General features: G+C 42.1%; 1 protein-coding gene across 19 annotated transcripts in view; it reads right to left on the reverse strand.

Moving 5' to 3' along the window:
* OBSCN (obscurin, cytoskeletal calmodulin and titin-interacting RhoGEF) overlaps positions 1-25,587 on the reverse strand; it is a 183,397-nt gene that overhangs the window by 116,386 nt on the left and 41,424 nt on the right. For 15 of the 19 annotated variants that reach the window (XM_053572308.1, XM_053572310.1, XM_053572321.1 and 12 more), the window contains 7 exons: positions 22,134-22,409; positions 17,643-17,918; positions 13,529-13,804; positions 12,386-12,661; positions 9,384-9,659; positions 4,119-4,394; positions 1,245-1,520 (listed from right to left, as the gene is read on the reverse strand). In XM_053572308.1, coding sequence (XP_053428283.1) covers positions 1,245-1,520; positions 4,119-4,394; positions 9,384-9,659; positions 12,386-12,661; positions 13,529-13,804; positions 17,643-17,918; positions 22,134-22,409 — 1,932 coding nt within the window. The remainder of the gene's footprint in view (positions 1-1,244; positions 1,521-4,118; positions 4,395-9,383; positions 9,660-12,385; positions 12,662-13,528; positions 13,805-17,642; positions 17,919-22,133; positions 22,410-25,587) is intronic. The other 4 variants (XM_053572309.1, XM_053572311.1, XM_053572313.1 and 1 more) reach the window with 4 other exon arrangements.

Raw genomic sequence — 25,587 nt, forward strand, 5'->3', positions numbered from 1 at the left:
GGGAGCCACAGACCCAAACCAGTCACAGGGAAATACTATGAAATAAACACTACTTGTCCAGACAGGAGCTGGAATTCCAGTAACACATCTTCACCCAAGTGTGCTGAAGTGGCATAATCTTCACTTTCCTTTCTATCTCTAAATTTATACACCAAACTCGAAGAGACATGCTGACACAGAATGTTCTAACCAAAGATAAAATAAAAATAGTATTTGCTGTAAGAAGAGGCTTCCAGCTCTCAGAGGTATGTGCCTGTGGAATGCATCTAGCAACCTTCAACTTTTGGTTGATTCTGCACAGACATTGCAAAAATAAATGGATCTAGATTTTGCCACAGGAAGGTGCAAAGAGAGTGTCTAGATCCATGTGAAAAGAGGACAGAGTGTCTCAGAACACCCAAAGCTTTGAAAATCTAAAGTTCAGTCTTGACACAATTCCAAGTTTAATAGTCTAGCCCAAATTCTCCCTTATTGGGTTCAAAGAAATTCAAATATTCATGACTAAGAAGAACCCTTGTGTGGTTCTAGGTGAGATATTTGGGACCTTCTGGAATATCTAAAAGGAGCACAGTGACATGTGCCCAGGTGCTCTCACACCTGGTCCACCCCAGGCCACAAGGGCCACATACAGGCAGGACCCTGACCAGAGAGAACATCAGGAAAATTCTTTTTTTTTTTTTTTAGAGACAAAAGTTAAAGTTTAGTTAAAGATGACTTTATCATCCTTGGTAAGAGTACCGTGGCATCACTCAGCTCATGGCAACCTCCAACTCCTGGGCTTAGGCAATTCTCTTGCCTCAGCCTCCCGAGTAGCTGGGACTACAGACAGCTGCCACAATGCCCAGCCACTTTTTTGTTGCAGTTTGGCCGGGGCTGGGTTCGAACCCGCCACTCTCGGTATATGGGGCCAGTGCCCTACCCACTGAGCCCCAGGCGCCACCCACATCAGGAAGATTCTAAGCAAGTACTGGAAGCATGAGGGCTTACACTAGGAACTGCTGCACGGAAACACCACTCAAGATGTCTAGAAAGGGCCCTGACTGCTCCAACACATGTGCTTCCCATTTGGTAGCTCCTGACTCCACCACAGGCATAATAGTAGCAGGTGAGAAGGGGAGACATGAGGCCTAACAGAAAGTCCTTAAGATCCACAAAAGGTCAAAGCCAGTCTCATGATCACCTCCAAAGGTGATCTAGATGGTTATGTTCACCTCTACATCCCTTACTACCCCCAAAAGACTGACCTGTGACATCCAAGCAGAAAGAGACCCTCTGGCCGGCCACCTCACAGCTGTACTCTCCGGCATCCGCCTTGCCCGCCTGCTGCACCACCAGCCGCCTCTGGGTCCCCTTGGCCTCCACACACACTTTGGAGCTGGAGCTCAGCTTCTTCCCATCCTTGTACCACGTCACCTCCGTCTGGGCCTGGGCCACCTCACAGCTCAACGTGGCATTGGCCCCCACCTCGGCCTGCACCTGACTGTGCTCTGGCTGCTCCTTGGAAAACACCAGTTTTGGCTCTAGGAAAGAAAGGGATGTAGAAGTGAATATAACCATTTAGGTCAGGGAGGCAGCACCAGGGAAAGATAGTCTGGACGGGAGGCATACAACCATCTCCAGGCTCTGCACCAGCCTGATGGTCTGAAGAAAGCCACACTGTTTATCAGCACAGTTTATGCATTCATCTTCCTTGCTCCTTGGGGCTGTTCTATGTGGGAACACTGTCATAGACACCCCACATGGAATCCCCCAGGGTAAGGATTAGGATGCTGACACCTGCACACCTGCTCTCACTGCTGGTGCCAAGTCTCCCTATGGGGCTATTAAGGGTGTGTTCTCTCTGCAAGGCCCAGGGTCATGAGGCTACTGCTCCTGCCCACAGTGAGCAGTGTCAACTTTTGGATTCCTGGACATCTGTGGTTTCCTAGAGGCTTCCTGGTTATTCACCAGGTGCAGCAGCTTCCCCAATCTCTTTGGCCATTACTACTGACTTTAACTACAATGTTAATTGGTGCTGTCTATACTACCATTTAGCAAATCAGGGCAGAATACATTTACTGATAGTTAAGAGCTTTTTGCATAACTTCATGATAAATTTCATCAAACACCTGGCAGTGCCCATAACCCAGTCAGCAGGGCACCGGACACGTACACCTAGGGTGGTAGGTTCGAACCCAGCCTGAGCCTGCTAAACAACAGTGACAGCTACAACCAAAAAATAGCCAGGCATTGTGGCGGGCACCTGTAGTCCCACCTACTTGGGAGGCTGAGGCAAGAGAATCACTTAAGCCCAAGAGTTTGAGGTTGCTGTGAGCTGTGATGCCACAGCACTCTATCCAGGGTGACAGCTTGAGACTCTGTCTCAAAAAAAAAAAAATTCATCAAACACCTGTTCTGGATTTATAATGTTTAACTTCATCAAACATTTATTCTGCATTTATTAAGATAATCATATCATTTTTTTCTTTCACTCTGTAAATGCCATGCATTACATTTTCTAATATTTTGAATATTAAACATTAAACCAACACAATGTTCTTAGTTCATAGTGCATCTTCCTCTTCACATACTGCTTGGATCACTCTGAGAATATTTTGTTGATGATATTGGCCTAGATATCCATAAGAGATTGGCCTATAATGAATTATTCCAACACACTTGTTAGACACGGATGCCTATGTTAGGCTAACCAAATAAGACAGCTTCCAGAGGGTATCTTCTCATTCTCCTCTCTAAAAGAATATCCATGAACATGGAATAATTCCTTTCAGGAATATTTGGCATGATTGATCAGCAGATCCACTGGGCTTAAACCTTTCTTTAGAGAAATATTTTCTTTTTATCATTGGTTCTATTTATTTAAAAGGTACGGGATTATTTGGGTGGTCTAAGAAACTGAATTTTCTAAGAAACTGATTGAATTTTCCAAATCTTATCAAATTCATTCTCATGGAATAATTTGTCAGATTCCCTTCAAATAATTTGAGAAAGATACACAGTGAGTTTTTCGTGTCTATGCATAGGCCAAGAATTTCCTATAAAACGCCAAGCTGTCAGGTCTTGGCACATAGGAGCTACATTGTGATGTAAGACTTTGTTGACAAAGAACAGAAAATGTTGTTCTCCGGCTTCTCTATGAATTAGCCTGCTAGGCACAGACACATGGATCATGAAGAAATTTTGTGAGAGATACTGCCTTACCATCAGTGGCTACTTTTCCAACACTCATCTTTAACAGAGTGTGCTGATACAGCTTAAGCTATTTATTCCTCTTCGTCAAATGTGAAGGGAGAATTCTGACACAGAATGCTCTCACTGGAGCCAAAAGAAAAGCAGGATTTGCCTTTCAATCATAATCCAGAATCTGACAGGAGTAGCCGCCTAGCCTCTGCTCTTGGATTCGGGTGTACAGACATTGCAAGAAAACATGGATCCAGGTTTTGCCACAAGTGAGTCCAGAGAGAGATTTTTAAATCCATGCAAACACAGAGTATCTGAAGCTTTCACAACTCAAAGTTCAGTCTGGATATCACTCAAAATATGACTGTGTGGCCAATATTGCCTTATCCTGGTTCAAACAAATTCAAATGTCCCTTACTAGCAAGAGACATGGTGCTGAAAAGAGGGCATTTGGGACCCCCCAGATTACAGAGAAGTATATTCCTGTATTCCCAGGAGAGACAACTGGTCTATCTACCTTAAACCACAGTGCCAGAAAGATCCAGAGCTCTAGATTGCAAAGAATATCAGGAATGTTCTGGGCAGGTGCTACGAACGTGTGAGTGAGCATTTATACTTGAAAATATCACTCAAGGTTTATAAAAAATGGCATCCGCACCCTTCTTGAGAGATGAAACCTCCTTTGGCCCAGCCACAGATACAAAAATGAGATTAAAAAAAAAACAGGAAGCTTGAGAGATAAAAGCTAAAGAAAAGTGCACAAATGGGCGGCGCCTGTGGCTCAGCGGGTAGGGCGCCGGTCCCATATGCCGGAGGTGGCGGGTTCAAACCCAGCCCCGGCCAAAAAAAAAAGAAAAGTGCACAAAGATCTATTGGGCTGTAGGCGAGAACCATCATCACCTCCAAAGAGGCTACCTTACTTCCCCCAAAGGACTGACCTGTGACGTCTAGGTGGAAGAAGACCTTCTGTCCCTTAGCCTCACAGCTGTACTCCCCAGAATCTGCCTTGCCCGCCTGCTGCACCACCAGCCGCCTCTGGTTCCCCTTGGCCTCCACGTGCACTTTGGAGCTGGAACTCAGCTTCTTCCCATCCTTGTACCATGTCACCTCTGTCTTGGCCTGGGCCACCTCACAGCTCAGGGTGGCACTGGCCCCCGTCTCAGCATGCACCTCACTGAGCTCTGGCTGCTCCTTGGCAAACACCATCTTGGGCTCTGGAAACAGACAAGGAGGGACACACAAGATCAGAGAAACCCTCTAGGTCAGGAAGGCTGCACTTATGAAAAGAGGGCCTGGACAAGGAGGGAGGAGGGACAGAACTCCTGGTTCTGCACCTGACCTATGGCCCGAAGAAGCCCCAGCTCCTCCTCTCCCCATGGGACTGTGCAGGACCCAGAGTCCAGAGGGTACTGCCCCTGCCCATGCCCAGTAGTGTCAGACATAGGGTCTGTAGTTGTATATCCTTGTGGCTTTCTTTTTCATTGTCCTGATGACTGACAAAGATGTGTAGCTTTTACTTTATTTTTTTTTTTTAGAGACAAAGTCTCACTTTATCATCCTCGGTAAGAGTGCCGTGGCGTCACACAGCTCACAGCAACCTCCAACTCCTGGGCTGAGGTGATTCTCTTGCCTCAGCCTCCCGAGTAGCTGGCACTACAGGCACCCACCAAAATGCCCAGCTATTTTTGTTGTTGTTGCAGTTTGGCTGAGGCTGGGTTTGAACCCACCACCCTCGGTATATGGGGCTGGCACCCTACCCACTGAACCACAGGTGTGGCATCCCTGTGTAGCTTCTAGAAAGTATTGGCCACTAATGTTTGCTCTGCTGTGGGATGAGTTTTGTCCCCTTAGCAATAGCACTGCCTTTTTTCTTTATTCATTCTAAAGTACTTTTATATATGTGAAATGTTAGAAGGAGTTTACATTTATTTTTAAAGTATCTTCCCCACCTACGTGACTTGCAATTTGTTCTTTTATGGGGTCTTCTGAAAAATCAGAGTTTTTAATTTTAATGTACTCAAATACACTGATGTTTTTCCATTGTTGTTAGGGCATTTCTGTTCTATCTAAGAAAACTTTCTTTATTCAAAATTATTTAAATAATCTATGTTTATCACCTAAGGGTTTTTTAGTTTTACCTTTTACCCTGAGGTCTCTAACCTACCAGGAAGTGACTTTTGTGTGTGGTATACGGTTTTCATTGTTGTCTATATTTAACTGGTCCAAGCACTATTTATGAAACCACCATTTTTTCACTATTCCTTGTGCAGATGCCATGGGAAGGAAGGAAGGTGGGGAGGGAAGGTAGTAAAGCCAGAAGTCTATGCTCTCTCTTTTCTTGATGAAGGCATCTAATGCTATAAATTTGCCTCTTAGGACTGCCTTTCCCATATCCCATAAGTTTTGATAGTTTGTGGCTTCATTATTGTTTTGTTCAAGAAATTTAATGATTTCCTTCTTAATCTCATCTTTGATCCAGCTGTCATTCAGCATAAGATTATTCAGTTTCCATGACTTTATTTGGGTATAAAGATTTCTGTTGTTGTTGAGTTCAACTTTTGTTCCATGATGGTCCAAGAAGATAAACGAAATAATTTCCATTCTTTTGAATTTGTTGAAGTTAGACTTGTGTCCTAAGATATCAATTTTGGAGGATGATCTGTGGGCTGAGAATGTGTATTCAGTTTCGTTAGGATGAAATAGTCTGTATATGTCTTTGAAGTCCATTTGTTCCAGGGTCATGTTTAAGTCCATTATTTCTTTGTTTAGTTTCTGCTTGGAGGATCTGTCCAGTACTGTCAAACGGGTGTTAAAATCTCCAACTATTATGGTGCAGGAAAGTATCAGATTACTCAGATCATTTAGGGTTTGTTTTATGAATTGAGGAACATTCCAGGTAGGGTGCATAAATGTTAATTATTGAAATCTCTTCACGTTGTGTACTTCCCTTGATCAGTATATAGTGTCCATCCTTGTCTTTCCTTATTTTTATTGGTTTAAATCCAATTGTATCTGCAAATAAGATTGCAATCCCAGCTTTTTTCTGATTTCCATTTGCCTGGATTATTGTTTTCCATATCTTCACCTTGAGTCTTGTTTTATCCTTTGAGGTTAGGTGTGTTTCTTAGAGAGAACAGACGTTGGGCCTGAGGTTTTATATCCAGTCAGCCACCCTGTGCCTGTTTAGAGGGGAATTCAAGCCATTCACATTTATTGAGAGTATTTGAGAGGTATGGTAAAGTTCTGGTCATCTCGTTTTTCAGAGGTCCAGAGCTTATTTTTATTCCTTGCATCATTGTGGAAACTAGGCTTTGTTCTTTAATTTAGGTATGTGTTTACTTTGGTGATGGACCATCGTGCTGGTCATTATGAAGAATTGGTCTGAGTACTTTCTGTAAAGTTGGTCTAGTTATGGCAAATTTCCTCAACATTTGCATGTCCATAAAATATTTTATTTCTCCATCACAAATGAAACAGTTTAGCAGGATATAGAATCCTGGGTTGAAAATTATTTTGTTTGAGAAGGATAAATGATCATTCTCTTCTGGCTTAAAAAGTTACAGTTGAAAGATCTGTGGTGTTCCTGACATTTTTCCCTTTGTAAGTAAGACTTTTCTTATCCTGGCTGCTTGCAGGACTTTCTCCTTCATATTAACTTCGGCAAAGTTAATTACAATGTGTCTAGGAGATGCTTCATTTAGATTAAGTCATGCTAGGGTTCTGAAACTATCTACTATCTGAATTTCTGTGCCTCTTGCAATGCTTGGGAAATTCTCCACCATAATGTCTTGGAGTAAAGTATCAGTGCCTTTAGCACCATCCTCTTCTTCTTCAGGAATCCCTATAATTTGGACGTTTGATCTTTTGGAATAATCCAATAATGGAATTATTGGAATATTCCAAATAATGTTCTGTTTTTTGTTCTCCTTTTTTCTTCCTCTTTAGATGACTGGGAAAGTTCAGAGACAACCATACAAAAAGAAAACATCAATGGGTCAGCTGTTTAAGGAAGAACACTTTTACATAGTTTATTTTAAAATTTGATGCTTAAATTTTATCAAGGATTTCCCCTGGATTTTATCAAATACTTTTATTCTACATTTAGTGAGATGATTATCTCTTTTTTAATTCAATCTACTGACATCAAGCTTTACACTGATTGAGTATTTCTACAGCTAAATCAGCCTTGCATTCTGGAACTATGACCTTTGACACAGTGTATTATCCTTTCTATTGCTGAATTCAATTTGCTAATGCTTGTTTATGATTTTGTTCTTGATATCCATAATAGATTGGTCTGCAATTCTTCCTACTTTCTTTGTCAGATGCTAGCATCAATGTTACACTATCCACATAAAAAGTCTATCCCCTTTTTATATTCTCTAGAACATTATCCGTGAACAAAGGATGATTGTTTTCCAGAATATCTTAAATCATTTACAAAAAACGTTTGGGCTTAGAATATTTTTTTGTTACTGGTTCCATTTGTATAAAAGTTATACAATTATTTGAGTTTTATAAATCCTCTTATGTCTGTTTTGTACTTTACTAGGAATTAGGTAAATTGTCGCAAGTTTTCAAATTTATTACATAAAATCGTTCGTCAAATTCTCTTAAAATAATATTTCACAAGAATATTTCATGGGATTTTTGTTATCCATACACACCCACTACCACTGTAAACTGATACAACCCCAAATTGTTATGTGCTGGCACCTATAGTCACCAAAGGACTGAATGCCCACCCTTGTGTGGCATCAAAACTCTCTAGACAAGAGGAAATTAATAATTTCCCTATGAATAATATCAGCCAAGGAGGCACAGATACATACTGTCAGGAAAACACTACATGATAAACACTGCTTTACTAGTTAGTGGCTATTGCTCATTGACAAAGTAAGTTGGTGCGATACACACTAAGAATTCCTTACCACACCTAAAGTTATAAATGTAACTCCAATAAATTATGACATTGACTGTCCAAACTGAAGACAAAGGTGCCTTAAAACAATAATCCTAAAGATCAAAGGCAAGTATCTACCAATTCTCCAATACTTGTTCTCTTTGCACAGACATGTCAGCAAAATGTATACCTACAGGTTAAGAGGTAAAAAGAACTTCAATATCCGTGAAGAAAAAGAAAGAGGGCCCTAGAAACCTAAAATTTAATAATCCAAAGTTCACTCTTCCAATAATTCCAAGTATGATGGTGTAGCCAAAATTTCTCCTAATCCCAGTTCGATGAAAGTAAAGTATCTCTTAATGACCAGAACCAGCATGTGCTCCTGAGTGAGGGTATGTCATAATCACCAAAACATATAATGTGATAATATTCAGACATCCCCAGGGAAGAGATGCCTAGTTAACCTCAGAACCTAAGACCAGGCACAGCCAGAGTCCCAGACACCAATGAACAGCAGGAAGGTTCTGGACAGGTGCCAGAAAGATGTCACTGAGCATTACTAAGTGGAAACATCACTCAAGGTTTCCAGAAACAGCACCCTCCCTGAGAGAAGAAGCCTCCTTTGGTCCAGCCACAAATATAAAAATGAGAGATGAAAGAACAGGAAGCTTGAAGTGCCCATCGAGCCATGAATGGATTAATAAATTGTGGTATATGTATACCATGGAATACTATGCAGCATTAAAAAATGGAGACTTTACCTCTTTTATGTTTACATGGATGTAGCTGGAAAATATTCTTCTTAGTAAAGTGTCTCAGGAATGAAAAAAAAATATCCAATGTACTCAGTACTACTGTGAAACCAATTTATAATCACTCACACTTGTATATGAAAAATGAAACACAACTATAGCCTAGGATTAAGGAGGGAAGGGAGAGGAGAGGTGAAGGGAGGGGGGGTGGTCGATAGAGGGAGGGTTAGTAGGGGGACCACACCTATGGAGCACATTGCAAGTACAACTTGGATCTATCAGGTATAGAACACAAACGTCTTAACACTATAATCGGGTAAATGAGGTGAAGGCTATGTTGATTAGTAGGATGTAAGCACTCCAATTTGTACAAATAATCAACACATTGAATCCCATAATGGCATAAATATATTCACAATCTATGTACAAATGACTTAACAAAAAAAAAAAAAAAGGAAGCTTGAAAGATAATAGCTAAAGAAACAGTAGAAAAGATATGTTGGGCTACAGGCCGGAATAGGCTACCTTGCTGCCCCCAAAGAACTCACCTGTGACATCCAGGCAGAATGAGACACTCTGGCCCTTGGCCTCACAGCTGTACTCTCCAGCATCTGCTTTGCCTGCCTTCTGCACCACCAGCTGCCTCTGGTTCCCCTTTGCCTCTATGTGCACTTTGGAGCTGGAGCTCAGCTTCTTCCCATCCTTGTACCACGTCACCTCTGTCTGGGCCTGAGCTACTTCACAGCTCAGGGTGGCACTGGCCCCTGCCTCAGCCTTCACTTCGCTGTGCTCTGCCTGCTCCTTGGCGAACACCAACTTGGACTCTAGGGACAGACAGGGAGGGACACAACTAAGTAATAACGGCAAATATATCAACTTGTCTTTTATGGGTAGTGCATTTATGTTTTGTTTGTGAGATCCTTCATTGTGGTAAAGTCATTAAATAATATATGTTACCTGCTAAGAGGTTGTTTTAGTTTCCACACTGGAGTCTCTGATATCCCTGGAGTTGACTGCTATGTGTGGTATGAGGCAGAAGCTCAATTTCATTTTGTTTCTATGTGGGTAGTGATCTTAGCACCATCTATGGAAAGACTCTCCTTCCTCTGTACCTCACACTAGCAACATAGCAATGAAAAAATACATAAATAAAGGGAGGGACGTAGTCCAGTTACCCGCAGGGCTGTTTCTGAGATTACTATTCTATTCTATTCTATTCCTTTTATATGATCATCTATCACTGCACTCAGAGCTGACTGTCCTAATCAATGTCATTTAAAAAAAATCCAATATTTGGTATAGCATATGATCTCATTTTGTTCATCTTCAAAGGTATACTTGGTCTTTGTGGTCAACTTGTCAATTTTCATTCCACTCAAAAAAAAATTTGTTTGGGATGGGCACAATGGCTCATACCTGTAATCCTAGCACTCTGGGAGGCCAAGCCAGGAGTTCAAGACTAGCCTGAGCTGGAGAGAGACCCCATCTCTATAAACAATAGAAAAAATGAGGCAAGAGGATCTCTTGAGCCCAAGAGTATGAGGTTGCTGTGAGCTACAGTGCCTCGGCACTCTACCCAGAGTGACAAAGTGAGACCCTATCTCCCCCCCAAAAAAGAAATTGTTTGCATTTTGATGAGGAATGAATATCATTGAGCTTACAATGGCTTCTGTTCATTTCTTTACATTTTCATCACCATGTCCCAAAACCTTTAATAATTTCCTTATTTTGGCATCAATGTTACACTATCTACACAAAATGAGTTAGAGTGCATATCCTTCTTCTATTCTGTAGAATAGAACATGGAATAAATTCTGTCCAGAAAACTTGGTATAATTTACCAGTAGAGCCATTGGACTTAACCTTTCTCTATGAAAAGATGTTTTTTTCATTATTGTTTCCTTTTCTGTTAAGGTGATAGGACTGTTTCTATTTCTATTTATTAGTTTTGATGTAATTTTCTAGAAATTAGTCAAATTATTACAACTTGTCAACTTTTTTTTTTTTTACCATAAAATGATTTGTTAAATTCTCCTAAACTAACATTTCACAAGGAAACATAGCAGGTATCATGGTTACCACACATTACTATACAGATGAAACCCCAAACTATGTTGTGGTCATACCCACAAGTCAAATATGAACCTGTCGCCCAATTCTATTGAATGTGAAGTCTCTCTTAACAAAGAAAATACATGTACTCCTCATTCTTCTAAGCCAGCCAGGAAGGAAGAGATACGCATTCATCAGTAGGGAAATGCTATGTAATAACTATTGCTATATCTGCCAATGGCTGCTACTACAGTAACTCATTATTTCCAAAGCATACTCATGCTTTGTTAAGCACCCTCATTCCTCCTCATTCCTCTTCATTTCTACAATTTTTTTATCAGACTCCAAGGACCATTATGACACAGAATGTTCTAATTTAAGAAAAAAGCAAACAAAATTTCCTTTAAAAACATCAGTCCTGGCTTGGTACCCGTAGCACAGTGATTATAGCGCCAACCACATACACCAAAGTTGGCAGGTTCAAACCCAGCCCGGAACAGCTAAAACGACAACTACAACAAAAAATAGCTGGGTGTTGTGGTGTACACCTGTAGTCCCAGTTCCTGGGGAGGCTGAGGCAAGAGAATCACTTAAGCCCAACAGTTTGAGGTTGCTGTGAGTTATGATGCCATGGCATTCTACCAAGGGTGACATAGTGGGACTCTGTCTCAAAAATAAAATAAAATAAATAAAAATAAAAACATCAGTCCAACCTTACAAGTATGTATCACACACCACATATCCAGCAATATCTGCTTTTTTTTTTTTTTTTTTTTTTTTTACTTTGCACAGAGATGGCAACAAAACACAGATTTAGATTTTGCTGCTATGGGTGCACAGATGCCTTCTATATCCATACAAAGGAAGGGAAGATTGCCCCAGACACCTAAAATTTGGATAAAATAGTTAATTCCACATTCCAGGTGGCTGAAATTTCCCCTCACCCCAGCTGAATGAAGTTCAAAGCGCTGGGGGGAAAGAGAGAGAGAACGAACCACGACCTGATGCAGGGTGAGGTACCTGGTAGCTGACAGAACATCCCACAGAAGGAAATCCACATATCCCCAGAGGGAGGCATTGGGTCTACCTCAGCCCACAGAGCCTGGGAGAGTCACACCCCTGGACACTGAGGGACACTGTCCAGGAAAGTTCTGGACAGATGGCAAGAGCATAAGACTGAGTATCTCTGTGCCAGCAAGCCTTAAGGGGACACAGGAATAGGCCCTCCCTCTGCACACATTCTTTCTACCCAGCCTCCTTGGACCTAGAGCAGCGGTTCTCAGCCTGTGGGTCACAACCCCTTTGTTAACAATGAAAATATATGGCAGCATTAGGAAGGTTGAGAACCACTGACCTAGAGGCTGTGAAAATATAACTGGGAGGATAGGAGACAAGAGATCAGAAGTGTGATAGAAAGCACACTAGGTGCACTGGGGCTGGCAGCCAGTCTCAGCAACAGCTCCAAACAGGGCCAATTTAGTGTCCCCAGAGGACCCACCTGTGACATTCAGGTGGAAAGAGACTCTCTGACCCTCGGCCTCGCAGCTGTACTCCCCGGCATCCGCCTTGCCCGCCTGCTGCACCACCAGCCGCCTCTGGCTCCCCTTTGCCTCCACATGCACTTTGGAACTGGAGCTCAGCTTCTTTCCATCCTTGTACCATGATACCTCCGTCTGGGCCTGGGCCACCTCACAGCTCAGGGTGGCACTAGCTCCTGCCTCAGCCTGCACCTCCCTGCAGGCTGGCTGATCCTTGGCAAACACCACCTTAGGCTCTGGGGACAGACAGGAGAAACAAAGGATCAGAGACACAGATTAGACCCAGTCCATCCCTCAGGGCCTGAGGCTCACCCTGAGACCTGGAGTGGCCAAGGCAGGACTGTCCATATGTAGCACCACAGTGCACAAAGGTCCCATCTCATGAGCTGCACAAGCTGTGGGTTCCAGGTTCCAAAGTTGTGTACTGATACCACCGTGCTGTCCATTGGAGACAGACACCCCCCTTCTCCCTGTCTTATGTATCTCCTAGGGCCCCCAGGCTGTCATGCCTTCCCACCTGCCCCCCACCATGCAGGGGCCATAGGCAGCAGGATGGGGTAGGGTCAGGAAGGATGGTCTTCCTTGAGGACCAAACCAGGAATCTGCATCTTTGCTGGTCAAGGCCACAAAGAGAAAGTAAGAGAGCCAAGTGCCAGTGTAGCCTATCCAGAAAGATCTGAGTACTAGTGGGGGCCAATCAGGAGAGAGCTAAGTGCCAGTGTGGGCCAATCAGGAGAGAGCTGAGTGCCTGGCAAAGTTAGGAGAGAGCTGAGTGCCAATGTGAGCCAACCAGGCAGATCTCAGTACCAGTAGGGGCCAATCAGGAGAGAGCTGAGTGCCAGGCAGGATCCTCAGGAGAGAAGTGTCTGAGCTGTGCCCATCTAAGTGACAGATTGGACAGGGTGAAGGGAAAGTACAAGGAGGGAATGACAGATGGAAATTTGTTGATTACCAAGGGGGCCCATGGGACAGGTATGGGCAGGCAGAGTGATGCAAGGTGCCAGGGCTTCACTACACCTCAGGCAGGCCAAAGATAGCCTCCCCCAGAGTTTTACACCAGGCACAAAGGGTCCCCATCCATTATCCCCAACCCTGGCACCTACCTGTGACATCCAGGTGGAAGGAGACCTTCTGGCCGCTGGCCTCACAGCTGTACTCCCCAGCATCCGCCTTGCCCGCCTGCTGCACCACCAGCCGCCTCTGACTCCCTTTTGCCTCCACACGCACTTTGGAGCTGGAGCTCAGCTTCTTCCCATCCTTGTACCATGTCACCTCAGTCTGGGCCTGAGCCATCTCACAGCTCAGTGTGGCATTGGCCCCTGCCTCAGCCTGCACCTGACTGAGCTCTGGCTGCTCCTTGGCAAACACCACTTTTGGCTCTGGGGAAGGAAGGGATGTAGAGGTGAACATAACCATCTAGGTCAGGGAGGCAGCAGCAGAGAAGGATGGTCTGGACGGGAGGCACAGGAATTTCTCCAGGCTCTACACCAGCCCAGTGGTCTGGAGAAGCACACCTCCTCTCAGCACAACTCACAGTTTATCCATCCATCTGCCCTGCTCCTTGGGGCTGTTCCAGGTGGGATATTGTCACTCTGTCCCTCTGCCTGGGCTCCCCCAGGGCAGGGACTGTGGTGCTGACACCTGCAGACCTGCCCTCTCTGCTGGTGCCAAGTCTCCCCAGGGGAGCTGTGCAGGGCACTTTCTCTCTGCAGGGCCCAGAGTCCTGAAGCTGCTGCCCCTGCCTATGCTCAGCAGTGTGGGTAGCACATGTTCAGTATCCCAGATTCAATTCAATTCAGCTGCTGGGTCTGTAGTTGTGCATCCCTGTGGCTTTCTTTGTCGTTGTCTTGATGATTGACAGAGCTCATTATCTTTTATAAAGTATAGGCCATTAGTTTTGGCTCTCTGGGGTCACTATTCAAGTATTTTGATCGATTTTCAATAGCAATGTCTTCCTTTTATATATTCACTTTAGAACTTCTTCATGTATTGAAATTCTAGCACACTGACCATTAGCATGGTGAAAATATTTTCCTTTTCTGTGCCACTTGCTATTTAACTTTCTTATGATATCTTCTGATAAACTGAAGTTTTTAATTTTAATGTAGTAAAATATATCAACTTTGTTTCATTGTGGTAGGTGTTCTGTTTACAAAATCATTCCTTACTGTGAAGTCATTAAAAATACCCATCTTATCATCTAAGAATTTTATGGTTTCACTCTACTCTGAGGTCTCTAAACCAAGTGGAGTCAACTTTGTGTGTCACTGAGTTACTGGTCTAATTTGTTTTCATATGGTGAAAGGGCACAAAAACGTGTGAAAAGATCATGCAGTCTTCACTTCCTACAATAGTTCCACAAGGGAAAAAAATGGAGAGGAGTGAATGAGGGCCATCCATTCATGCACAAATCTATGTCTGAGCTCATCACTCTGTTTCTCTGGTCTGTTCTATCCCCTGGACACACCATTGTCCGAATGGCTGTAGCTTTATCAAAGACCCAACGTCTTGGACAGCAAATGCTCACCCTGTGCTCTTCTTGCAGAGCACATTGGTTGTACGTGTCAGCTTATCAATTTTCTAAAAACAGAACATTTGTTTGTATTTTCTGGGGATTCAAAGTCCTTGATTATCCCATGGATTTCTATCCATTTATTTACATATTCTTGACTATATCTCAAAATTTGTAAACAAAAATACCTCATAATTTCCCCCTCCCTTCAGACCATCTAAGTGCCTTCTATTAGACTTGGAATTAGAAACATGATATGTTTGATGCAACTGTAAATCTTTTACTATTTCATTTTCCATTTTTGTGTGGGTAGCACATGTTCAGTATCTCAAATTCAAAAATGCCAAACCCAAAATGCTCCAAAATCTGAAACTTTCTGAGCATTACTGATTTGGGATTTGGGGATTTGAAGTGATTAGAGAGCCAAAATCCAGAACACTACTGGTCCCAAGCATTTCAGATAAGAAATACATAGCTCATGCTGGGTATGGTGGCTCACGCCTGTAATCCCAGGACTTGGGAGGCTGAGGTAGGTGGAATACTTCAACTTACAGGTTCAAGACCAGCCTGAGCCAGAGTGAGACACCTGTCTCTAAAAAATAGACGGGTGTTGTGGCAGGCACCTGTAGTCCCAACTACTTGGGAGGCTGAGGCAAGAGGATCACATGAACCCAAGAGTTTGAGGTTGCTGTGAGCTAAGACACCACGGCACTCTACCAAGGGTGACCAAGTGAGACTCTCTCTCAAAAAAAAGAAAGAAAAGAAAAAAAGCTCATATCTATATATAAGTATGTTCTCTACATTGATTCTCTACATGTTAATCTTTCTCAAATCTCTTACTAAGTCTAATAATTTATCTTTTGGATAAACAAGATCATCTTTTGTTTTTTCAAATTTTTACATGTTTCATTTCATTTAACCTCCTAACTGCATTGTAGAGTGTTAAACAGAAATGGAGACAGTCAGCTTCCTTGTGTTACTCACAATTCAAGGTTTAACATTCAGTGCAATTAGCTAGCTAGTCTGCAATACCATTTATCAAATTAAGGAAGAACTCTTTATAATTTAAGAATTTTTTAAATTTTTTATGATTGTTTCAGGTTAATTTGAGGGTACAAAGCATTGTGTCCTGCCCCCAAGAGGTGTGCCATACAAAGAATGAGTTTTTGAAGGCCAGGGGAGGCCAAGGCAGGTGGATTGGTTGAGCATAGGAGTTCAAGACCAACCTGAGCAAGAGCAAGACCCTGTCTCTACTAAAAATAGACAAACTAGCAGGGTGTCATGGTAGGCAACTGTAGTCCCAGCTACTAGGGAGGCTGAGGCAGGAGGATTGCTTGAGCCCAAGAGTTTAAGGTTCCTGTGAGCTATGATGCCATTGCACTTTACCCAGGGCAACAATGAGACTCTGTCTCAAAAAAACAAACAAAAAAAGAAAAAAAAAATTTTTTTTTTTTGAGAAAACAAGTCTTGCCCTGTCACCTCAACTGGAGTGCAGTGGTATCATCACAGCTCATTGCTGCCTTGAACTCCCGAGTTTAAACTTACGGCCTCAGTCGCCCAAAGTGCTGGGATTACAGGTGCGAGCCACCACACACAGCCAGTAATTTCTTAAGAATTTTACGTCATGGCCAGGTGTGGTGGCTCACATCTAGAATCCTAGCATGAGGCAGGAAGATTGCTTGAGGTCAGGAGTTTGAAATCAGCCTGAGCAAGACCAAGACCCCATCCTCACCAAACAGAAGAAGTTTTCTGGGCACGGTGGTATGTACCTATAGTCCCAGCTACTTGAGATACAGGGACAAACTAATTACTGGGAAATGCTATTAAATAAATACTGTGTCACCAGGGGCTGCTACTACAGTACCTCAGTTTTTTCTTTTTTTTTTAATCTCAATTTTTTCAAAGCATGATGATACAGCATTAATGACCATTCTTTTCCTTTTCTAAATTTATAAATCAAATCTACAATTTATTTGTAAATTTATAAATGAATTGACAAAGCAAATTCCAACTGAACACACAAAAAAAATAAGATTTTCTACAAAACAATTATTCCAGGCCTCACAGGCCTATATCCACCAATTTATGCTGTACATAGAAACTGCAACAAAACATAGATCCAGATTTTGCTACCTACAGGTGCACAGGTAACTTCTATTGTCCCATGACACCTAAAACTTGAATAACCCACAGTACACTTCTGTTTGGAGATAATTCTCTGTATGATTGGGTGGCTGAAATTTCTCTCATCCCAGCTGAATGAAGTTCAAAGCTCTCTCACTAGAGAGAACCACCACATGAGGCAGGGTCAGGTACCTGGTAGCTGACAGAATATCCCACACAGGTAAATCCATATATCCCCAGAGAGAGGCACTAGGTCTACCTCAGCCCACTACCAAAGCCTGGGAGAGCCATATTCCTGGACACCAAGGAATACCAGGAAGGCTCTGTGCAGACACCAGGAACGTGAGACTGAGCATCCCTGCGTGGGCACAGCCCTCAGGTGCCACAAGACAGGCCCTCCCTCTGTACACACCCTGTCCACCCAACCTCCCTTGGCCCAGAAGTTATGAAAACATGAATTGGGAGGATGGAAGATAAAAGATTAGAAGTATGATGAAAAGCAGGCCATGTGCACCAGGGCTGGCAGCTGGTCACACCAGTGGCTCCAAACAAGGCTAACTTAGTGTCTTCAGAGGACCCACCTGTGACATCCAAGTGGAAAGAGACCCTCTGGCCCCCGGCCTCACAGCTGTACTCCCCGGCGTCTGCCTTGCCCGCCTGCTGCACCACTAGCCGCCTCTGGCTCCCCTTTGCCTCCATGTGCACTTTGGAACTAGAACTCAGCTTCTTCCCATCCTTGTACCACATCACCTCTGTCTGGGCCTGGGCCACCTCACAGCTCAGGGTGGCACTAGCTCCTGCCCCAGCCTGCACCTCCCTGTGGGCTGGCTGATCCTTGGCAAACACCAACTTGGGTTCTGGAAACAAACAAGGAGAAACGTGACGTCAGAGACACAAAGCTGGGACCACCCCATTTCACAAGGACTGAAGCCTCAGGGCTCAGCAAATTCTATCCTTGACGTCATTGACATCATGCGTCCAGCGGGGTGCTAGACCTGTGTTCACAAACACATCTCCTGTCATGGAGCCTCAAGAGTACATTCTAGGGATTTCCCCATTCAGAAGCAATTCAAAGGCAGCAGACTTGCCAGCACCTGTACTACTGGGGGTCTGTTGTCTTTGCCACACAGGTCAGTGTGGTTCTTATGTGCCCAGAGCTGGCACAAAGTATGTCCTCACAAACTCTCTCCTGTATTTTATCTGATGTAACTCACGTGTAAAGTGGGCTGATTTACTTGTACATCCTGATGAACTTATGTGTGTATTTGTCCCCATGTAACCAAACTATGTCAACAAATAGAACATTCTCGGTTAGTTCCCCTAGCCACCCAGTTAGCTCCCCAAATATAACCACCAATATGATCTCTATCACTATAAATTATTAATACTTCTTCCTGTTCTTTTGATTTCACAGGAATGGAATTATATACATTATGTACTCTTTGGGGTCTGTTTTCTTTCCTTCAAAGTTATATCCATAAGATCTATTCATGTTGTTGCATGTAGCAACCATTTGCTCATCTTTATTATTGTTGCTGTTGTTGTTATTTCTTCCCCCACCACCAGCAAATCCACAAGAATAATTTGTACCAGTATCTAGGATTCCACTGAATGAGTATCATAATATAGTTCTCCTTTTCATCTTGTGTCTCCTTTGGGATGTCTCTAGTTTGGGGATATGTTGAGTAAAGCATCTAGGGACATTTTTGTATATGCCTCTGGTGGCACATGGAATGGCTGGGACAGAGGCAGGCCTGAGTTTGACTTGCACAGATATCACCAACCAGCTTTCCAAAACAGGTGTACCCACTTCCATTCTCACCAGCAATGAGAGTTCCAGCTTTGCACATACTAACCGGCACCTGATATTACCTTAAATTGTCCACATTCCATTCCACTTAAATGAACACACAGTTGTAGTATTAGTTTCTGCAGCTCTGCTCATTTCTGCATCTGTAGGATGCCTTTATATTAAATTTCAAAATGGGTCCTTATTTAGTTTTTGTTAAATTGGAAAAATAATTTCAATTATGTGTTAATTAACATAAATATTTTTATTACTGACCAACACCACGTACATAGACATCACTGTAATTCTGGCTGTGTGCATAAGTAACACACTAAAATGTTTTTAAAAATTCAAAGGAATGTGTATAAGATTCCTTCACAACTGAAGCAGTCATTCATTCGTTCATTCATTCAATCACATGCACAACTAACGTCCATTGTGGAAGCTAGGAATGGTGCAGTGAGTGACACACTGTGCCTGTTCTCATGACATTACCCACTAATTGCAGAAGGCCAATGAATGTATAAACTATGAATCTGAGGATGCAATGCTATGGTGAGTGCTCTCTGAAATAAGGCAGGGTGACATGCTAGGGAGAGGGGACCAGCTGGCAACTTAAATTCAGTGGTCAGGGCAGAGCTTGCTAAGAAATGACGATTAAATGCAGTGCTATGTGACAGAAGAGGCAGCCCTGAGGAAAGCTGTAGGGAAACACTGTTCCCTGTAGTAACAGGAATGAAGTGAGTAAAGAAGGCAAACAGTGTGAACCATAGCACAGTGCCAGAGAATAGCCAACACAGTTTGGATGCAAGCAGGAAAAATCTCTGAAAGTGTGATAAGGCTCTAGATAGATAGAATTCAAGACTGAGGGGCCAAGTCTCCAGTGAAGCAGAACAGAGAATTGAACTCCACACTCAATTATGTTCCCTCCAGACATCCAATGAACTCTGAAACTGCATGGGGAAGGAGGCTAAGAAGCCAAGCAGAAAACCTCTGAGAATAAGAACAGGCATTTCAGCATCCTGCACTGATCAGAGACAAAGAGACAAAGATCTGAGCTGAGGAATGACTGGTGAAGAGTTCCCCACCTCCACTTCAAGTCTCTGCAGGGATCCTTGGAAGACTATGCCAAGGAGGCCAGGGGCCAGAAGGTCTACTTCCACTTAGATGCCAATCAGAGATAGAGGACCCTAACCAAATTGCAATGTAGTCTTGAGCTGGCACAGCTCAGGAATGGATCCAAGCTCTCAGTGGTCCTCTAACTCTCTAGTGGAAAAAAAAAATAGTCATCCTCTAGAGTAAGATAACATCATCATATATTCAACAGATTTTCTCATATAAATGTCTGCAAATCAATCAAAAATTCACAGGCAAGGGGGTGCCCATAGATCATGAGTAGGACACCAGCCACATACACCGAGGTTAGCTGGTTCAAACCCAGCCCAAGCCAGCTAAACAACAACAACTGCAACAACAACAACAAAAAAAAAAATTGCCAGGCATTGTGATGGGTGCCTGTAGTCCCAGCTACTTGGGAGACTGACACAAGAGAATCGCTTAAGCCCAAGAGTTGGAGGTTGCTATGAGCTGTGACGGCACAGCATTCTACTAAGGGCAACATAATGAGAGACTCTGTCTCAAAAAGAATAATAATAATAAAAAAAATTCACAGGCATACTGAAGACAGGAGTAAATATTAGGGTGAACAAAATGAAATGTCAGATGATCCAGTTATTATAGTAAATAGACCTAGATACAGCCATAATTAATATTTTTAAAAATACAAAAGGAAAGAAAATAAATGATAAAATTTTCAATATACCTAAATGCCAGATGCAGTGGCTCATGCCTGTAACCCTAGTACTCTGGAAGGCCAAGGAGGGTAGATTGCTTGAGCTCAGGAGTTTGAGTTCAGCCTAAACAAAAGGAAGACCTCTTCTCTATTAAAAATAGAAAAACTAGCTGGGCGTAGTTGTGCACACCTGTAATCCCAGATACTTGGGAGGCTGAGGCAAGAGGAATTCTCAAGCCCAGGAGTTCGAAGTTGCTGTGAGCTATGACACAATGGCACTCTACTCAGGGTGACAGAGTGAGACTCTTGTCTCTCTCTCAAAAAAAAAAAAAAGACCCTAAAATCTATGGAATCTATAAAAAAATAATCAGAAATAAAAATTATAAAACTTGAAAATATAATAACTGAAAGAAAATACACCACAGATGGGGATATTGATTAGATATGGCAGAACAGAAGATTAATGAATGAGCTGGAAGATAACTTGAAAAATATCTAGACTAAAGTAAAGAGAAGAAAATAATTAAGAGGCAGAGAAAGAGATGCATATGATACATGTGAGAAAATGCAAAGGATCTAATAGAGTATAACAGGAGTCCTGAAAGAGGAGAGAAAGAGAGATGGACCAAAACAGAAAAAGGCCAAGAATAGTTCACAGCTGATGAAAGACATACACCCAGAGACTCAGGATGCTCTCCAACCCCAACAAGGATAAAGGAAAAGGAAAACGAAAATCAAAATCAAAAAGAAAATCTTAAACACAACAGAATGAATAAAGGATACACAACCTTTGAAGTACTCGACATAAATCTTACAAGTTGATATTTCAAAAGAAAACATGGAAGTCAGAACACAATGGAATGATCTCTCTAAAATGTTAGGGAGGAAAAGTAGCTACTAAACTATAATTTGTTACCTAGCTAAAATATCCCTCAGAATTGAAGGGAGAATAAATATGTTTTCATGCGGACAGTGTAGCCATGAGATTGGATCTTAACATTACTATCTAAACAACCAATAAACCAATTACTGATCAACCAAAAAAATAAATAAATATGTTTTCATACAAGCAAAAAGGAAAAAAAAAAAAGGGAGAATGTGTATAATCAGCAGACCAGATAAAATAAATACTGGACAAGAGTTCTTCAAGCAGAAAAAAATAATAATTCCAGAATATCAGTCCCAAATCCTGGCTTTACAATTTTCTGGCTGTATGACTTTTGGTGAGTTACTTACCTATGCCATATCTTAAAATGGGAATAATCAGAACTCCTCTTCACAGGGTTACTGTTAAATTTAAGCAAGTAAAAAGACAAAAAGCACTTCCCAAAATCCAGGCCCTTAGCACATAATTAATACCTGCTAGCTATTATTACAGAGGAAGCTTTGTGAGAATAGAGGCCATTAGGTAGGTGGCACTTCCTACCTGATGGAAGGACACCCGAACTCCCTAACTATCCTAAAACATAAGAAAGACCCCAAGAAACCCACCTGTCACGTCCAGGCAGAAGGAGATCTTCTGGCCCCCAGCCTCGCAGCTGTACTTCCCTGCATCTGCCTTGCCCATCTGCTGCACCACTAGCTGCCGTGTGCAGCCCGAGGCCTTCATGTGCACCTTTGAGCTTGAGCTCAACTTCTTGCCGTCCTTGTACCATGTCACCTCCGTCTGTGCCTGGGCCACTTCACAACTCAGTGTGGCACTGGTCCCCGCCTCAGTCTGTACCTCCTTGCATGCCACCTGCTCCTTGGCAAACACTGCCTTAGGCTCTGGGGACAGAAAGGAACACACAGAGTCCAAGATAATGCAATTGCTAGAAATGAATGAGGGCCCACCTTCTTGCCCTCAAATCTCTGATGCCTCAGCCATAAGCCTGCCCTATTCCTGGCTTTCTCAAAACAGAGAACTTCACATTTAGAAGATGCATAAAGCAGAGAACAGGTTAGTTCTCAGAATCTGAAACCTCCCTGTCCAACAATTTTCAGATTGATATATATTACAATTTAGGCTCTTGCATCTATTTATCAGCTATGATCTTATAAGTACACCCACAACGAAAGGCATAATTTGTGAGGTGCATATCAAAGCATAGGTGTTTTCAGAGATAATTTAAGTAATGTCAACAGAATGGATAATATCCCTGAGTCACACAGACTGCTAATGCAGCCTACAGTTCCTAGAGGTCACCATTACCATTAGTGTAATCGAATCCTAAGCCTTAAGATTGGATGCTCCTTATTTTATTTTTTTTTGGGGGGGAGGGGGTGGGAGACAGAGTCTCACTATGTTACCCTTGGTAGAGAGCCATGGCACTCACAGCAACCTCAAACTCTTGGTCTTAAGCAATTCTCTTGCCTCAGCCTCCCAAGTAGCTAGGACTATAGGTGCCTGCCACAACACCCAGCTATTTTTTGGTTGCAGTTGTCATTATTGTTTAGCAGGCCCAGGCTGGGCTTAAACCCACCAGCTTCTGTATATGTGGCCGATGCCCTACTCACTGAGTCACGGGGGCTGAGCCTGGATGTTTCTTATTAATTCACTTCTTTTTCTTCATATCATGCTACTTCTAGGACCCATTCAGTTACTGTAGATGTAATTTCCTTGTTTATGAAGTAAATCCATTGATAATTCTTTCAGCAAGGTTTTGTGAATGGTAAACTCTCTCAATCTACTTTCTGAACACATGTTATTTCACTGTCATTTTTGAATTATTGTTTAGCTGGGTATGAAATTCCGGGTTGACAGCTTTTGTTCCTCAGTACTTTGGAGATTATGCCACTGTTTTATGTCCTCCTCATTGCTGTTGACAAATCCATAGGAAAGATAACTGTTGTTCTGTTAATCTGTCTCTCTCTGGCTTGGTTTTTGGTCTTCTGCAGTTCACCATGATGTGTATAGCTGGAAGTGTACTTTCTTTACACTTCCAATGGTTCCTTGTGAGTTTTGAATTGTGAGTTTTATGATTTATGTTGTTTATCACTTCTAAAAATTCTTGCATGATCTTTTTTTATTGCATCTTCCTCATTATCTATAGTTTCTCCTAAAATCCTCTTCTTAAATTTACTTTTTTAACTTATAAATAAAAATTGAATATATTTACTATGTACACAAGTTATTTTGAAGTATATATACATTTTGGAATAACTAAATTGAGCTAAGTAACATATGCATTACCTTACATACTTAATATTTTTGTGATAAGAACACTCAAAATCTAATCCCTTAGCAATTTTCCAGAATACAATACATAATTATTAATGATAGTAACCTTATGTGCGATAGATCTCTTGAACATATTCTTTCTTTCTAAATGAAACTTTGTATCCTTTGACCAACATCTCCCCAATATCCCGTACCCCCAAAACCCTGGTAACCACCATTCTACTCTACTTCAGTGGATTAAACTTTTTTATATACCACATATAAGTGCTTCTATCCTCCATGTTTCAATACCTCTTATTTTCCATCTCTTTTTAATTCATTCTTAATACTTTCCTAAGGTCTATGTTCCAATTCAGTAATTATCTCTTCAGCTATGTCTAATTTGCTATTTACTCCTCCACTAAATTGATAGCTGCAAATGGTGTTTCCCATCTCAGGAAGTCCTATTTGGTTCTTCAAATCTGCCTATTCCTTTTCCTGGCGTTTTTTATATTTTTCTTATGTTTTTGTGTTCCACATATCTCTTTAGTCATTTTTCATTTGCTTATTTTATATTTTCTTTCAGATTGTTGCTACATCATCTGAAGTTCCTGGAGGGTCTAATCCTGATCTTCTTTGTATCTTCTGCCTCTTATTTATATTGGATTGTTTCTCTGGTGCTTAGGCACATTTTCTACTGTAAGCTTAGCTTTATCGAGACTTCTTTATTCTATTACAGTTAAGAATAGCTCTGGTGGTGGAAATATCCCTCCTAAGTGAAATGTTTTATATTTAATCCTACAAGATGCAATGATACTCCTATATCTTGTAGGACCTACCCTGTTTCCCTGAAAATAAGACATCCTCCAAAAATAAGACCTACTTACAGGAAAGATAAGATGTCCCCTGAAAATAAGACCTAGTGCATCTTTGGGAGCACACCTTAAAATATGACACTGTCTTATTTTCGGGGAAACAGGGTATACTGATACCAATGATACAGGAGTATCATTGCATCCTTGTAGGACCTAAACTGTGTTCTGGGACCTATTTTGAGGTGAATTTCTTATTCTAAGAGTATTATCAATTCGAATTTCAATCCTGTATTTGGAATAGATTTCTACTATTTAGGGCAGTGGTTCTCAACCTATGGATCGCGATCCCTTTGTAACAATGAAAATACATCCTGCATATCAGATATTTATATTACCATTCATAATAGTAGCAAAATTACAGTTATGAAGTAGCAATGAAAATAATTTTATGGTTGGGGGTCACTACAACATGAGGAACTGTATTAAAGGGTCATGGCATTAGGAGGCATTAGGAAGGTTGAGAACCACTGATTTCGAGGAAACTTTTCCTACCTGAGCCAAGGCAGAAAAATCAAGCTTCCTTGTCATCCACTGTGCTATAGGAGATTGTTTTTCTGGTCCATCTTTTTCCTGATGATGTGGATCTAACAGGTTTCCAGCTTTATAAAGAAGTCTCAGTTGCCACTTCCCTCAAGCCTACATACTCACTGCCTACTTACAAGACAGTAGGTCAAGCCCAGGTCCCTAGAACCACAAATCCCACCACAACTAAACCTCAACTCAACACTTACACTATTGTTTTCCATTCCGTCTTCATTTCTACCACCTAAAAAATTCTCTTTTGGGAGCAGCGTCTGTGGCTCAAAGGAGTAGGGCGCCGGCCCCATATGCTGGAGGTGGCGGGTTCAAACCCAGCCCCGGCCAAAAAAAAAAAACTGCAAAAAAAAATTATCTTTTTTGTTCCTTGCAAGTTCAGATATTAACTTAATCT

This window comes from Nycticebus coucang, chromosome 20 (genome assembly GCF_027406575.1).
Source record: "Nycticebus coucang isolate mNycCou1 chromosome 20, mNycCou1.pri, whole genome shotgun sequence".
NCBI lineage: Eukaryota > Metazoa > Chordata > Mammalia > Primates > Lorisidae > Nycticebus > Nycticebus coucang.